General features: G+C 38.3%; 1 protein-coding gene across 1 annotated transcript; it reads right to left on the bottom strand.

Annotated features, from left to right (window-relative positions):
* Positions 1 to 9200: 9200 nt before the first annotated feature.
* On the bottom strand, positions 9201 to 11480 carry LOC109425168 (very long-chain specific acyl-CoA dehydrogenase, mitochondrial-like). Its single transcript, XM_019700416.3, has 4 exons — positions 11227 to 11480; positions 10975 to 11158; positions 9433 to 10914; positions 9201 to 9368 (listed from the first exon to the last, which is right to left on the bottom strand). Exons 1-4 carry the CDS (start codon positions 11286 to 11288, stop codon positions 9231 to 9233), a joined length of 1866 nt encoding a protein of 621 aa, XP_019555961.3. The 5' UTR covers positions 11289 to 11480; the 3' UTR covers positions 9201 to 9230.
* Between the last annotated feature and the right edge of the window lie 2931 nt (positions 11481 to 14411).

Consider the following 14411-nt stretch of genomic DNA (forward strand, 5'->3'; position numbering starts at 1 on the left):
ACAGTTACATACCTATCAAATTATATAAAGTTTCATAATCGGATTCACTGCTATCATGTTCAAATAAATCAGACTGCTGAATATTCGCCTAGTGATGGCTGAAATGCCAGTGGCCAGTCGATGCTTTGACTAACATGCTGTAATTCTGCTTTAAAAGATTAGAAACTTCGCCACCGCTGGAGATGGCTCAGTACAATACAATTATGTTGCAAACTTTGTCTTGCCAAGCTGTGATGGTTTGACAATTGTTGAGGTCACAGCACTCTAGATTGGTTTCAATTCGAACATGTTGATTTTCTTCCCAGTTCATCAAAAACCAGTACTTTATCAATGTTCTTACTTTCTTAGTTGATTTTTGTAATTTTTATTCCTTATAAACACAGTCACCATGAATACGAATCGAACCGTTCAGAAATCATGCTGATCGGTTCACCCGTTCGTGAGTTTTGTTGCCTCAAAGAAGCTACAAACTCATTTATATATATATAGATATACTAGATATATATATTTATATAGATATATAGATAGATTGCTCCCAGAGTTCATGCAGATTTTTTTCAAAGAGTTTTTCTCGGAATATCTTCTGGGATAACTTACGAGATTTCTTGTAAGAAATTCCCGAAAAATGTCGGGAAAAAGCTCTGAGACTAATCCCAGGAGACAATATTTAGGAAATTGAAGGAGGAAATCTGAAAACCTCTTAGAGGAATTCCGGGATAAATTTCGTACGAAATACATGAGAAATATCTGAAAACTGTCTCTGGAAGAACTTATACAAACATCCCGAGTGAAACTTTTGGAAAACTTTCCCGAACCCATCAAGAGAAATTTCGGGAAGAACTTTGGAAAAAAAATTGAGAAGATCCAGCGAGAAACTCTGGGAGAAAGTCCGGGGGTACATACAGGGGATACTCAAAATAACTGGGACAGGTAAAATTTTCACTTTTCAAAAAATGTTCAACTCGCTGTAACTGTTCGAAAGGGGCATCAAATATTCTCAAATTTTTACTGTAAGTTCATCAACTAGTTGTGTATCAGTGGTTCAATTTTGGAAAAGATCGGGCCATTCTACACGAAGTTATAAAAGTTCTAGAAAAAGGTATAATTATCCGATAGCCAACTTTGAGCTGCTATATCTCCGGATTCAATGAACCGAATGCAATGAAATTTTGATCATTTATGACTTATATAATGAGCTATCAAAAACTTTTGACTAAACTTAAAATTCTTTACACGAAAGAAAATTATTACGATTGGATTATTTTTCTAATATACCACCAATTTATCCAAAATTTCATCAAAGTTTCAAAATTCAAGATAGTAATTATAGTTCATTTAAATTCCCTCTAATTGACTTCAATATGAATATGTTTTGAAAGGAAGTAACAAAATAATCAGCATTGAAGTGAAAAAGTAATGGGATGCATATGAAAAATAGATAAATTTACTAAAAACATAGAATAAATGAAACCACCATAATTTTTTTTCTTATTAATAATTTCAAATTAAGTAAACTGTTTTTTAAAGTTCATTATATTAGTCATAAATGATCAAAATTTCATTGCATTCGGTTCATTGAATCCGGAGATATAACAGCTCAAAGTTGGCTATTGAATAATTATACCTTTTTCTAGAATCTTTATAACTTCGTGTAGAATGGTCCGATCTTTTCCAAAATTGAACCACTGATACACAACTAGTTGATGAACTTACAGTAAAAATTTGAGCATATTTGATGCCCTTTTCGAAAAGTTACAGCGAGCTGAACATTTTTTGAAAAGTGAAAATTTTACCTGTCCCAGTTATTTTGAGTATCCCCTGTACTCTAGCAGAGACCACATGAAAATCTCGAGAAACCTGAAATCGTGAAAAATTTCAGAAGGAGCTATTTACGTAAAAACCTCTTGATATATTAGGAAAAACTGGAGAAAGCCAGAAAAGAAAAACTTTAGATAATTTTAAGAAAAACTTCGAGACACTGGAAATGAATTCAAGGCGAAACTGGAAGCATTTCCTCACTTTTTGGTTTTCGATTTTTTATTAAATAACGAAACAATATTTTCAAAATCGGTTTTCGTACACATGTAGAGTATGGATCAGGGTATCTTCTGAATTACCCTGATCCATACTCTACATGTGCACGAAAACCGATTTTAAAAATATTGCTTCGTTTAACCCTTTGGGGACGGATGGGTCGTATGTGCCCAGCCGAGAAAATCGACCATCACAAAAGTGTTCTAGACTAGCAAGGTTGCATCTAGAGAGGTGAAAATGCCGTCTCCAAAGAATTAATAAAAAATCAAAAACCAAAAAAATGAGGAAATGCTTCCAGTTTCGCATTAAAGGATGAATTCAGGAAAGATTTAAAGGAAGAATCATAGGTAGAATTTTGAAATCTCTACAGAACTATACCACCAGCACAGAGTACAAACATCAAAGTTTATATTTAAAACTGTGTATGGAGTTTAACGGTCATATAGTCTGTGGAAGTATTGATTGAACTCCCAAATGTTTTTTCCTGTTTTTTAAGAGTAGATATTTGAATAAACTTGTTTACAAAATAAAACGAAAGTCGTGAACTTCTGTCAAAGACCAAAATTTTTGAAGCACAATTTAGCGCTGATTTCGAAACCGTGCTTCAAAAATTTTAAAATACACCCAATTCTTTTTTTGCACGGGTCTGGTTTTTGCTATAACTCAATCAATTTTTAACCGATTCTCATGAAATTTTGTACAGAGATAGTACTTATGGTGCCTACATGTGTACAAAATTTCATCAGAATCGGTTAAAAATTGTCTGAGTTATAGCAAAAACCAGACCCGTGCAAAAAAAAAATCGGTGTAGAACAGTTTTTGAGTTTTAGCTCAATATTGAGTCTTACAAGTTTTTAGAATATGGTATTAACTAAAATTCAAATATCTTGCGTTTTGTTCAACCAATTTTAAATCTTTTTCCATAAATTAAGAGCTGAATATAGTACCATTCGATCATCTGAATGCAGGTTTTGCGTTAGATTGATGAAATTCATGATATTGGTGAGTTTTAGGGACGATTTCCTCAAATTTTAGCAAAATTTCCAAAAATATGTATATGAAGTTATGTATTTTTTCAATAAGAAAACCACAATTTAAAAATTCTTTCTCAACGTCTATCTAACATATTATATGTAGGCGAGTTACAGTAAAAAATTCAGCTCAATCGGAACATTGATTACGAAAAGAGTGAGTGACTTTGCTTAAAAATAGAACAAAAATCGACTTCAAATCATCAACGTCGTATGGAAATGGAAAGTCGAAAAAAATCCGCTCTACTGTATTTTTTTTTCCTTCGCGTTTTCGAACTCAGGGCATGATTCTACACCAAAAATGATCATCAGCTTACCGAGTTCAAAAATGCTGTAAACTAGTTATATCATTGTAGGTGGAAATGTCAAAACAATTTCTTTTAAATAACCCAAAAGAACTTTAAGAAAAAATGAAATATTCCTTAACCGATTTTTGTATTATATTCGAAAGAGTTTTGTTTAACAGTTCAGAATTCAGCGATTTGGTAGAATCTTTTAGATAATAAATCTTGCGCATTTTTTCTTAAAATTTTTCACTTAAGTTTTGGGGATGCTTCTGTATAGTTTTTTAGAAGCAGAAATAAAAATGGAAATTTTATTAAATTTGTTTTTTTTAACATTTAAAATTTCCCCCTGGAAAACTCAGGGAATTTTATTTTGTCTTATGAGTAGACACCCTGACTCGGTGAGGGTCCGCGTCTTGAACCATTCGGATTGCTCTCGAGAACCATTTTTGTCGGATTGTTATCCAACATCGGGGTGTCGTCACCAAGTGTATCGCCCACCGTAGCCTCCCGATTTTCGCGTTGTGGACGAAGATTGATCCTCTAATCTAATGCTGCTCGTGGTTCATTCGCCTTTTCCACGTTCTGTCGTCCATCCGCACTTCACCGTTGATGGTACGCAACACCTTCCGTTCGACAACTCCTAGGGCGCGTTTGTCCTCTGCACGTGTATTCCAGTCCATGTTTCGTGCCCAGGCGCTTGAGTCTAGCTATTTAGCACTTTAGTTTGGAATTTTGCCAATACAAAATTCGTAACTTCCGTGAAGGTAAGCCCAGTTTCCTGAGTTAGTGGATTGGTGTCAGGCCCTGCGAGCCAGTCGTAAAAAGACAAGCACCGGAAAATCAATAAGAGAAGAGTGCTAACCAATACTAATGGCGACGACCACAGCGACGAAAAGGGACGGTTGGAAGCTCGATATGTGGAACTGCAGATCTCTCCACTTCATCGGAAGCACCCGCATACTTGCCGATATACTGAAGGACCGCGGGTTCGGAATCGTAGCGCTGCAGGAGGGGTGTTGGACAGGATCTATGGTGCGAACGTTAAGAGATAATCATACCATATTATACAGTTGCGGCAACACACGTGAGCTGGGAACAGCTTTTATCGAGATGGCCGACATGCAGAGGCGCGAGATCGGTTGGTAGCCGGTAGACGAAAGAATGTGCAGGTTGAGAATCCAGGACCGATTCTTCAACATCATCATAATAAACGTGTACAGCCCTCACTGATGGCAAAGGCGCATTTTACGCGAGGCTCGAACGCGAGAACGACCGCTGCCCAAGCCACGACGTCAAGATCATCCTAGGAGACCTAAATATCAGGTAGGCCAGGAGGAGGAATTCATACCGACGATTGGACAGTTTGGCGCTAATCAGTTAAGGATCAAAAATGGCCTACGCCTCATCGATCCTAGCACCTTCTTCCAGCACAGCCTTCCTTATCGTTACACCTGAAGATCATCACAACAAACGGAATCGCAAATCGACCACGTTCTGATTGATGGGCGTTAGCAGCCACCAACAACGCAGCCGACAGCACTATCGGAAACGTAGAACGGATTGGGTGAAAGAGGAGCACAGAGCGATTTAGATGGAAAAGAATGCAGCGCGTGCGGTAATGCTGCAGTATGGCACCCGGCAGAAAGCGGAACGATACAAACAGAAGCAGAAACAGCAAACTCGTCTCTTTCGAGAGAAAAAGCGCCACCTGGAAGAAACGGAGTACGATGAAATGGAACCGCTGTGCTGTTCCCAAAAAACACGGAAGATCTAACAGAAGCTCAACACATCCCGTAACGCCTTCGTGCTGCGAGCCGAAGCATGCAGGAATAAGGCCGGGAACCTCTTAACGGACGGACAGCGGGAGAAATGGCTACGTCAGAACAACAGGGAGCACCAACGAGCCAACTCCCACGTTGAGGGATGGAGGATGCTATCCAGCAACTCAAGAACAATCATCTGGAAAGGATGGTATTGGCGCTCAATCCATCAAAATAAACGTAAAAAAAATTCCACCTGCCGGCACCGACTAATAGTTCGAATCGAGGGGGCTGAACAGCTGAACCGACGAATGGAAGGAAGGTGTAATTTGCTCCATTTACAAGAAAGGTGATAAATTGGAGTGTGGGAACTTCTGAGTGATCACAATTCTAAATGTCGCCTCCCAAAATGCTATCTCAGATTATCTCCCGTCGTTCTTTCGCCTAAAGTGAATGAGTTTGTCGGAAGTTATCAAGCAGGCTTCGTGGACGGCCGCTCGACAACGGATCAGATCTTTGCCATGCGTCAAATCTTCCAATAATGCAACGATTACACTAGTTTACAAAATAAAACGAAAGTCGTGAACTTCTGTCAACGACCAAAATTTTTGAAGCATAATTTAGCGCTGAATTCGAAACCATGCTTCAAAAAATTAAAAGTAGAGTAGTTTTTGAGTTTTAGCTCAATATCAAGTTTTACAACTTTTTGAAATATGGAATTTAATAAAATTCAAATATCTTGCGTTTTGTTCAACCAATTTTAAATCTTTTTCCATAAATTAAAAGCTGAATATAATACCATTCCATCATCTGAATGCAGGTTTTGCGTCAGATTGATGAAAATCAAGATATTGGTGAGTTTTGGGGACGATCTCCTTAAATTTTAGCGAAATTTCCAACAATTTATGAAGAAATGTATTTTTTTCACTAAGAAAAAAACTGATAAAAAATTCTTTCTCAGCGCTTATTTGACATATCATATGTGGGTATGTTACAGTAAAAAATTCAGCTCAATCGGAGCATTGATTACGGAGAATGAGATGTGTGAAGTGAGTGACTATGCTTAAAAATAGAACAAAAATTGATTTCAAATCATCAACCTTGGGGGTCGTACACAAGTTACGTCACGCTATTAGGGGGGAGGGGGGGTTTTGCAAAACGTGACAACCCATACAAAAAATTTGAGGTCCCATACAAAAAGTGCGACATAGAGGGGAGGGGGGTTGAAAAATGTCGATTTTTGCGTGACATAATTTGTGTATCACCCCTTGTATGGGAAGTCGGAAGCTTACCGAGTTCAAAAATGCTGTAAACTAGTGTTACCACTAGAACATCAGGAACGGTGGCCCTGTGCAGTGTACACCCGCCTGAAACGTAAAGGTCGGACTGAACGCGTCAAAAACGAAGTACATGCTGGCTGGAGGAACGGCGAATGACAGGGCAAGATTAGGCAGCAGTTTAATATAGACGGGGACACTTTCCACAAGAACCTGCGATCGAAAAAGATTCACTTACGCATTAACCTTCACATACCCGAACCCCAACAACTCATTTTCAAAATGCTGGCGGTTCGTCAATTTTCATCCGATTTTTTTTTAAGTCGCCCTCAATCGATCATAAATTGGTGCTAGTTTATTGTACTCGAGTGGCCATGCAATATCTGGAACCATTCCGGGGATATTCCGGATTGTGCTGGGGTCAGGTGGTAATCAAATAGGGTAAAAAGTAATTATTTCGTGAGTTATTTTGTTTGAACCATCTATTTGCAGCGAGTTTCCTACTGTGAACAGTGGAACACGACTGCGATAACCATATTTGAATAAGTTGAACCATCCGGATCCCGGCCACAGGTTCCGCGGGGCCTCATTGGGGCCACTTCTGATTTTCAACCTAAACATGCCGTGTGACATATCAATCTTCATGATTTCAAAAGACTGAGTCAGAAACGATAGACTGGAGTCTGTATCAACTAATATGGCCACCCCGGAACATCTAGCATAGGTTCCACGGGAGTGTCATCGGGGACATTACTGATTTGCAACCAAACCATACGTGCGACGTATCAATCTTCATGATTTCGAGAGAATGGGGCAGAAAAAAATTACTGAAATATGTATTATCTTATGTGGCCGCTCCGGAACACATGGAAGAGGTTCCGCGGGGGTCTCTCAAACACAATAACACATAAAATAATCACTTTTGGTCATTTGGTAAAACATACTCCCCCCACTCCCTGACCCCAGTACAATCCGGAATATCTCCGGAATGGTTCCGGATATTACATGGCCACTTGAGTACAACAAACTAGTACCAATTTATGATCGATTGAGGGCGACTTCAAAAAAATCGGATGAAAATTGACGATACGCCAGCATTTTGAAAATGAGTTGTCGGGGGTCGGGTACGTGAAGGTTAAATGCACCATGTACCGTGGAGGGCCCATATTCTGCGCATCTAAGACTTTTTAAATTTCAATCAGCTGTAATAAATTTAAAATGAAACCGATTTGGCTGAATTTTTGACCGCGCATAGCTATAAGCCTTGTAATTAGGAGAAAAATTTATTCAAAACACTCAATTTTTATGTAAAATCATGGAATTTCTAAAGTGTGTCAATGTTCCTAATTCTGCGCACATAGAAAAAACTCTAAAAAGATAACATGTTGTAATTAAAACATAATTCATAGACCAATTTCAATTGCATTCTTCATTTTCAACTTTTATACGATATTACGACCGTATTGGAACTTTGCATGTTCCCAACATCGATACTACCAACTTTGATTACTAAGCAAAGTGAATTTTAATCATGTTATACAAAAGGATTTGGTAGCACTACTGTAAACTATGTAACTATGTAAAACTTTTGAGTTATTCGCATAATATGCACACTCATTACATTTTAGTAAAATTTACTTACATTTCTAAAAGCAATATAAGCTCTTACGCCATGGAAAGGTGGCACAATCTATGCTTGCAAACTTAGACTTCTTTCTTGTTAAACTCCAAGGTTTCCTCTGTTTAAGCAAATTCAATGTAAACTCACATCATATGTCCCGTTTGACGTATGCATGCATGGATAAATTGAGTTTCCCCCGGGGTTGATGGCAAATGAAACGAGTGGTTAATCCGGTCGAACTATCGGATCAAAAATGCAAGAGGCGTCAATAAGCCCTTAAAGATTATAAACAATTTTTTGGAAACGTAATTACATTCACCGGATTGCTAGAAACATAGAATATGGTAGTTATAGCTATGGTGGCATTTATATGATGTTTATTTATTGATTATATGTTCAAAATTTTGTGGTAAAATGTCCGCGCAGAATTAGGAGCACTATTTAATACCGGTTCCTAATTCTGCACACCTAAGAACAATAACACGAAGAAAAGAAGAAGAAAACTCAATTGTTTTTTGCTGATTCTGATTCCTCAAAGACAGCAGTACAGGATGCGCATGGAGAAGTAGACATTATATTCATTATATATGTCGCAAAATGCTTCAGCTGATGAGGCAACTTTTTAGCAGCTTCGCTAATGGACACAGATTTCAGCCGATTTCCAATACTTGCAACACCATTTTATTTTTTACAAAATAATGCTAATGAAACATTTTTTTCTTCACAAACTTTTCCATCACTATAGAAACAATATTCAAAAAATATATTTGAAGCCATACGCGCCAACTTGTGACGTAGTTGGGGGGGGCGAGGCCTCTCAAAATCAATCAAATTCGGAAAATTTCGATGCAGTTCACCTAGTTTAGGAAAATTTACGTGAAAACTAGTGCATTGAGCTGAAAAAAGTTGAATTTTGTCCAATTTTGGAGAGCTTCGCCCCCCCAACTACGTCACAAGTTGGCGCCTATGTTTGAAGCTAATATTGAGCTAGCGTCCATGATCTTGTCGTATATTAGAAAAAGTGCGCTGAATTAGGGACTGCGCAGAATTAGGGCCGGTCACGGTACAAGACGCGGATAATATCAGTAATTCTCTGCATGAGACTTGGGTTAAAATGTTTAAAACTTTTTCCGACTTTGTCGACCAGGGTTACCAATCATTCAACCAAACTGCAAATGAAAATAGCCCCATTTAGCTCATATTCTTTTATTCTTGATATGTTAAATTTCCAATGGTAGTTTCTGCACTACTCCTCCGTTATCGCAGACGTTGTTTGCAATGAGAGCCAGGGTTTTATAATTTTCCAAATGCACGTGCTTGTTGACTCGTTTCAAATTATTGTTAACTCGGTTACTTGCCTAGAATGTTGAAAATATTGATTACTGATAGTCCCAGCGTTAAAATATAAATCAATCAACCTACCTCAATGCACCAGGCCTTCACCATCAGCATCTCGTGTTCCGCGGCCGGTAGATTATGCTTCAAAGCCCGTGTTGCACGTGACAGCACAGCGGTCATAGCATAGATGTCAATGGCACTATCAGCTAATCGAGTCAACAGAAACTGCTCATCGACAATTCGTTTACCGTACTTGATAAGCAGCGATTCAACAGCCAACGCAAACATGTCTATGCTTTCGGAGCACTGTTTTGCCGATTCTTTCAAAGGTGCAGCCACGAATTGGCTTAAATCGCATCCACCGACTCCCATACTACGGGCTGCCCTCCGAGAACCTTCCTTGAATATCAACCCCAAGTTCGCCGTTGGGTTCTTGAACGCTTTTTGAATTTCTTTCAAGTGTGATCCTGCATACTGAATTCCAGTCAATGCAACGAAAAGTCGCAGTACGTCGTTAGCTCCTTCGAAGATCTTATAGATTCTTATATCCCGCAAAGTTTTCTCAAGTCCAGCAGATTTCATATATCCGTTCCCGCCCAGAATTTGAATAGCTTCGTCGCAAACATACCACGCGGCATCCGACGCAAACACTTTGGATATTGCTGCTTCCAGGTGGAAATCCTTCGATCCGGTGTCCATATTTCCAGCAATCATATAAGCTAAGGTTTGTGTTACATATTGTAGCATCGCCATGCGAGCCAGCTTTTCTTGCACATTTCCAAATTCTTTAATTTTCTTTCCAAACTGAACACGTGCATTCGCATGTTCAGCCGCCTTAGCTATGCAGGTTCGCATTGTTCCCGCGAGAAGGGATGCCATACCGAATCTTCCATTGTTCAGAATATTCATGGCCACCTTGAATCCATTGCCTTCCCCTCCGAGTACATTTTCCACCGGAACTTTCACATCGTCAAAGTACACTTCTGTGGTGTTTGAACATCGAATGCCCATCTTGTCTTCTTCAGGTCCATTCGTTACACCGCCGAAGCCACGTTCAACGATGAACGCAGTCACCTTGTCCTTCTTTTGTCCAGTGCGTGAATCTGTAACATCTGTTCGAGCGAAAACCGTAAAAACATTTGCTATACCGCCACCCGTAATCCACAGCTTAGTCCCATTCAGAGTGTAAAACTTCCCACATGAACTTTTGACAGCTTTGCTTCTGATGGACCCCGCATCTGAACCTGAGCTAGGTTCTGTTAGCGCAAATGCAGCAACGGTTTTACCGCTGATGACCATAGGCATATATTTCTGCTTCTGCGCTTCGGTACCAAAAAGCAAAATTCCTTTCCATCCAATAGCTTGATGAGCACCAACGACCACTGCTAAGCCCAAATCAGCCCCTCCAATTGCATCACCCATAGTTGCGTAACCGGTGTTGGTAAGGTTCAGTCCACCGTACTCCTCTGGTGCCATGAAACCGTAACATCCCATTTCCCACAATTCATTTGTTATGGTTTCCGAAGGACCTTCCAGTTTCTCACTTTCCGCTGGATCGTATCGTTCCTACAAAAGAAGGGTAATTTTCTGTTGGAGTTTGACATACGGAGTTTTAAATCTTCTTACAGCGAGGAACCGATACACGGGGTCTGCCAGAGATCGAATGTGTTCCCTCAACTCTTGATCGGCAGCTTCCGGGTAGGGGAACACTTGCGAAGTTTGAATTTCCCCTCGGAACAGGTTCGCCATGAAGGACATGTTGGCCGGTGGCTGCGTTTGCTTCAGACGTGTCGATGTAATGGAAAGACATCTGGAAATGACGTAATTGCTATAAGTTCAGAATTTGCGCTCTATGAGATACATCTTAAAGTACTTTACCTTGAGCTTTGCATCAAACTGCATCCATTTTTAGATACAAATTGCAATCCTGTTCTGATCATTGTGTTAAAACTAGATAGAAGGTGCTATCCGCCTTACCGTTCCGCTGCTAAATTAACACTGAACGCAGATAAATGTGATTTCGATGGTTTCTGTCTGATGTCTGTGGTGATAACAAGTTAATCTGTGTCATTTGCACAAAGTTGGTTCAATATCTATGCAATGGATATATTCAGTTTACGTCAGGCCCCTTGAATGAGGTGCATGGGCTTAGATCACGGATTCCCAACCGGTGGTCCGCGGCCCCCTGGGGGGCCGTGAAGCCAGTACAGGAGGGCCGCGATGTTACCCAAAAATTGATAAATTTTTATTCTATTCTGTGCAAATTATACCAATTTTCAATTTTGTCTACCGCCACTCGCCACTCCCAAAAGCCACAATTTGAGGAACAAATTTTCAGTATAAAACGCCATCAGAAGAAAAATTTTTTCGGCTGCGCCGCTATTTTCCACCTACGACTCAAATTGAATATTCATGACAACATTGTTTATAAAATACAGATTAATAAAAACAAAAAAATAATCATTGTTTATGAAATGTGAGTGTCAAATAGGAAAAAAAAACGTATCATTGATCATCATCGAAAATCCTTCCTACAGTAGATTTTTGGCTACGTCACTGCAACCATAAAAAATCGGTTTCGTTCATTTAATTCATATTTTTTTCTAAATTTTTTTGTTGGGCCTCAGATGTATTGGTAATTCTTAAAGGGGGTCGCCACCTGGAAAAGGTTGGGAACCACTGGCTTAGATAATAGATTACAGTAGCTGAACTTGCACATGAATCTTACTTTGGCCAATGGAGCACTGTTATCTAGAAATGTTCAACGGATATGGCATTTTAGGCGATACGGGTTGGTTAAATTTCACTCTCTTATAATTTTCATAGAAAGTAATCATTGGAAGAAATCGTGCGATTGTGCTAGATACATTTTCCATTCAGACACATTGTTAGATAGGTTGCGGAATGATAAAATTCTGCAAAATTTATCGCGTTTTGTTATTCGTTATGACTAACTAATCGCAATCGGAGCCTGTGGAGTACCAGGACACCCTCCATAATATTTTGCCCATATTGCGCTTACTGGAGCAATAGCGCAGTGGACTTTGTGTTTCTCCGAGGACAATCAGCTGTCCTTCTTTAGTCTCAATCTTGAGGCTAAATATGGGCGGGATATGAAGATATGTCATTGATTAATTTAAATTTTCACTAATATGGTTTCGCAATATGCGATTTACACAGTGTATTCTGTGTATCTTCGCCTTTGGCGTTTTCCAATTAATACCGATCTGGTTTTATTGCTGCTGTTTTTATACTGTGATTGTAAGGAGTTTAATCTTGCCTAGTTTGTGTAGTGGCTACGATTAGGATAGCCCAGAACAATCTTCAGCATAAAAGAACAGCAACGATAAATCTTTGCAGACTTATGCAAAATGGTACAGCCAGGGTGTCTACTACCTGGAAAAACCTGGAAAACCTGGAATTATCAGGGAATTTTACTCGACCTGGAAAAATCCTGGAATTCTCAGGGAATTCTGGTGACAATCAGGGGATTTCTATGTTTATCATTTTAATACAAATTTTCAGTTAGAAATGCCTCAAAGTGAATAAAAATTTCGGCTACGCCGCTATTAACTACCCGCTCGTTAAATATTATTGATCAGATGTAATGAATATCTGACGTTTAAACTAACTTGTACTTTTTTCACAGTAATCTCCTATTTTATGTTTTACCTATTTCGTAAAACTGAGTCGACATGCTTTTATTGTTAGGATTTTGAATGCACAAATCTTTCAATCTATTGCAGCGTTAAATATTGGCTTAGTGACTTAAATTGTATAAGCTATTTTTCTTTATTTCCACGTGAATGAACTTACTGTCATGTAGAATTTATTGAGGTTTGCCTAACAAATTTGCAATCACCTGTAGATGTTGTAAAATACCTGAACTGCCCATAACTGCATATTTGTAACATTTTGCAGTTTTTGTCAATATTGAGTTCATACCGGGGATCATATCCAAATTATCAGTACTTTCATCCACCAAAATAAACTTGACTAGTTTGTTCTACAGAATGTGAAATAAATAACAAGTCGTTTTGTCTTATTGTCGAATATTCACGAATATAACCGCATATCAGTCACACTGGGAATACACACTGGCTTCATAACATAATTTGGTCTAATAGGATCTAATTATTTTTTCAACTATTCTCCCAGCATAGAAGAAGAGCTGTAGAAGATTTCATTGAAAAAGGATTTATTTTGAATTTTTGTCAATTTTTTGAAATTTCGATCCTTTTCCATACTAACGCAAGTTGCAAACTTTGAGCTCAATTTTCTCCAATGCCTACTTTTGTCGAATGTGACTGTTATGCAGTTATGGGCAGTGAAGGAACTTAAAGATACATTTTGATCGTATAGTTCCTGAAACTCCTGCAGAATATTATTGATCAACTAGAACTTCTGGCGGATTCGATGTTAGTATTTCTAGCGAAAATAACTAGATGACTTCTGGTAGAATTTTTAAATATTTTTCTGACCATTTCTGAAACGTTTTTAGAACAACTTTTAAATAATTCTTAACAATGTTTGAAAGAATGTTCAACTCTCTCTTTTCCATAGTTGCTTCTGAGCTCCACATATATTAACGAACTCGAGAGAAACTATTTTCGATGGACATAATGTAATAGTTTTGGAACATGGTTACCAACTCATTAGTATATTCTAATTGTCAATTACTTATTTCGAGAGTAGAACTATTTACATCCAGAACTTTCGAATTACAATTTTTTTCTATTAATTTTGAAAATACTTCATCTGTAGCAATGTTTGTTCATATACTTTTGGTAAAACGATAATTTGACGTAAAGTAATCGTTCAAATTTGTTGTGGAGAAAAAAATTAAAATATTCTGAAGGTATTAAGAAATTCCTCTAGTTGAATTTATGTGGACATTTTTTAAATTTTCAAGGGTAACTGGCAGTATTATTTGAAGTCAATTCTTTTGAAACTCTGAAAGGATTTTCTGACTGAAGTCCTGTAAACATATCTAACATTGTTGCTAGCAATTTCTTTTAAAGGAGGAATCGCTGGAGAGAAAAATCTAGCGAAATACCTGAAAA

This window comes from Aedes albopictus, chromosome 2 (genome assembly GCF_035046485.1).
Source record: "Aedes albopictus strain Foshan chromosome 2, AalbF5, whole genome shotgun sequence".
Classification (NCBI taxonomy): Eukaryota; Metazoa; Arthropoda; class Insecta; order Diptera; family Culicidae; genus Aedes; species Aedes albopictus.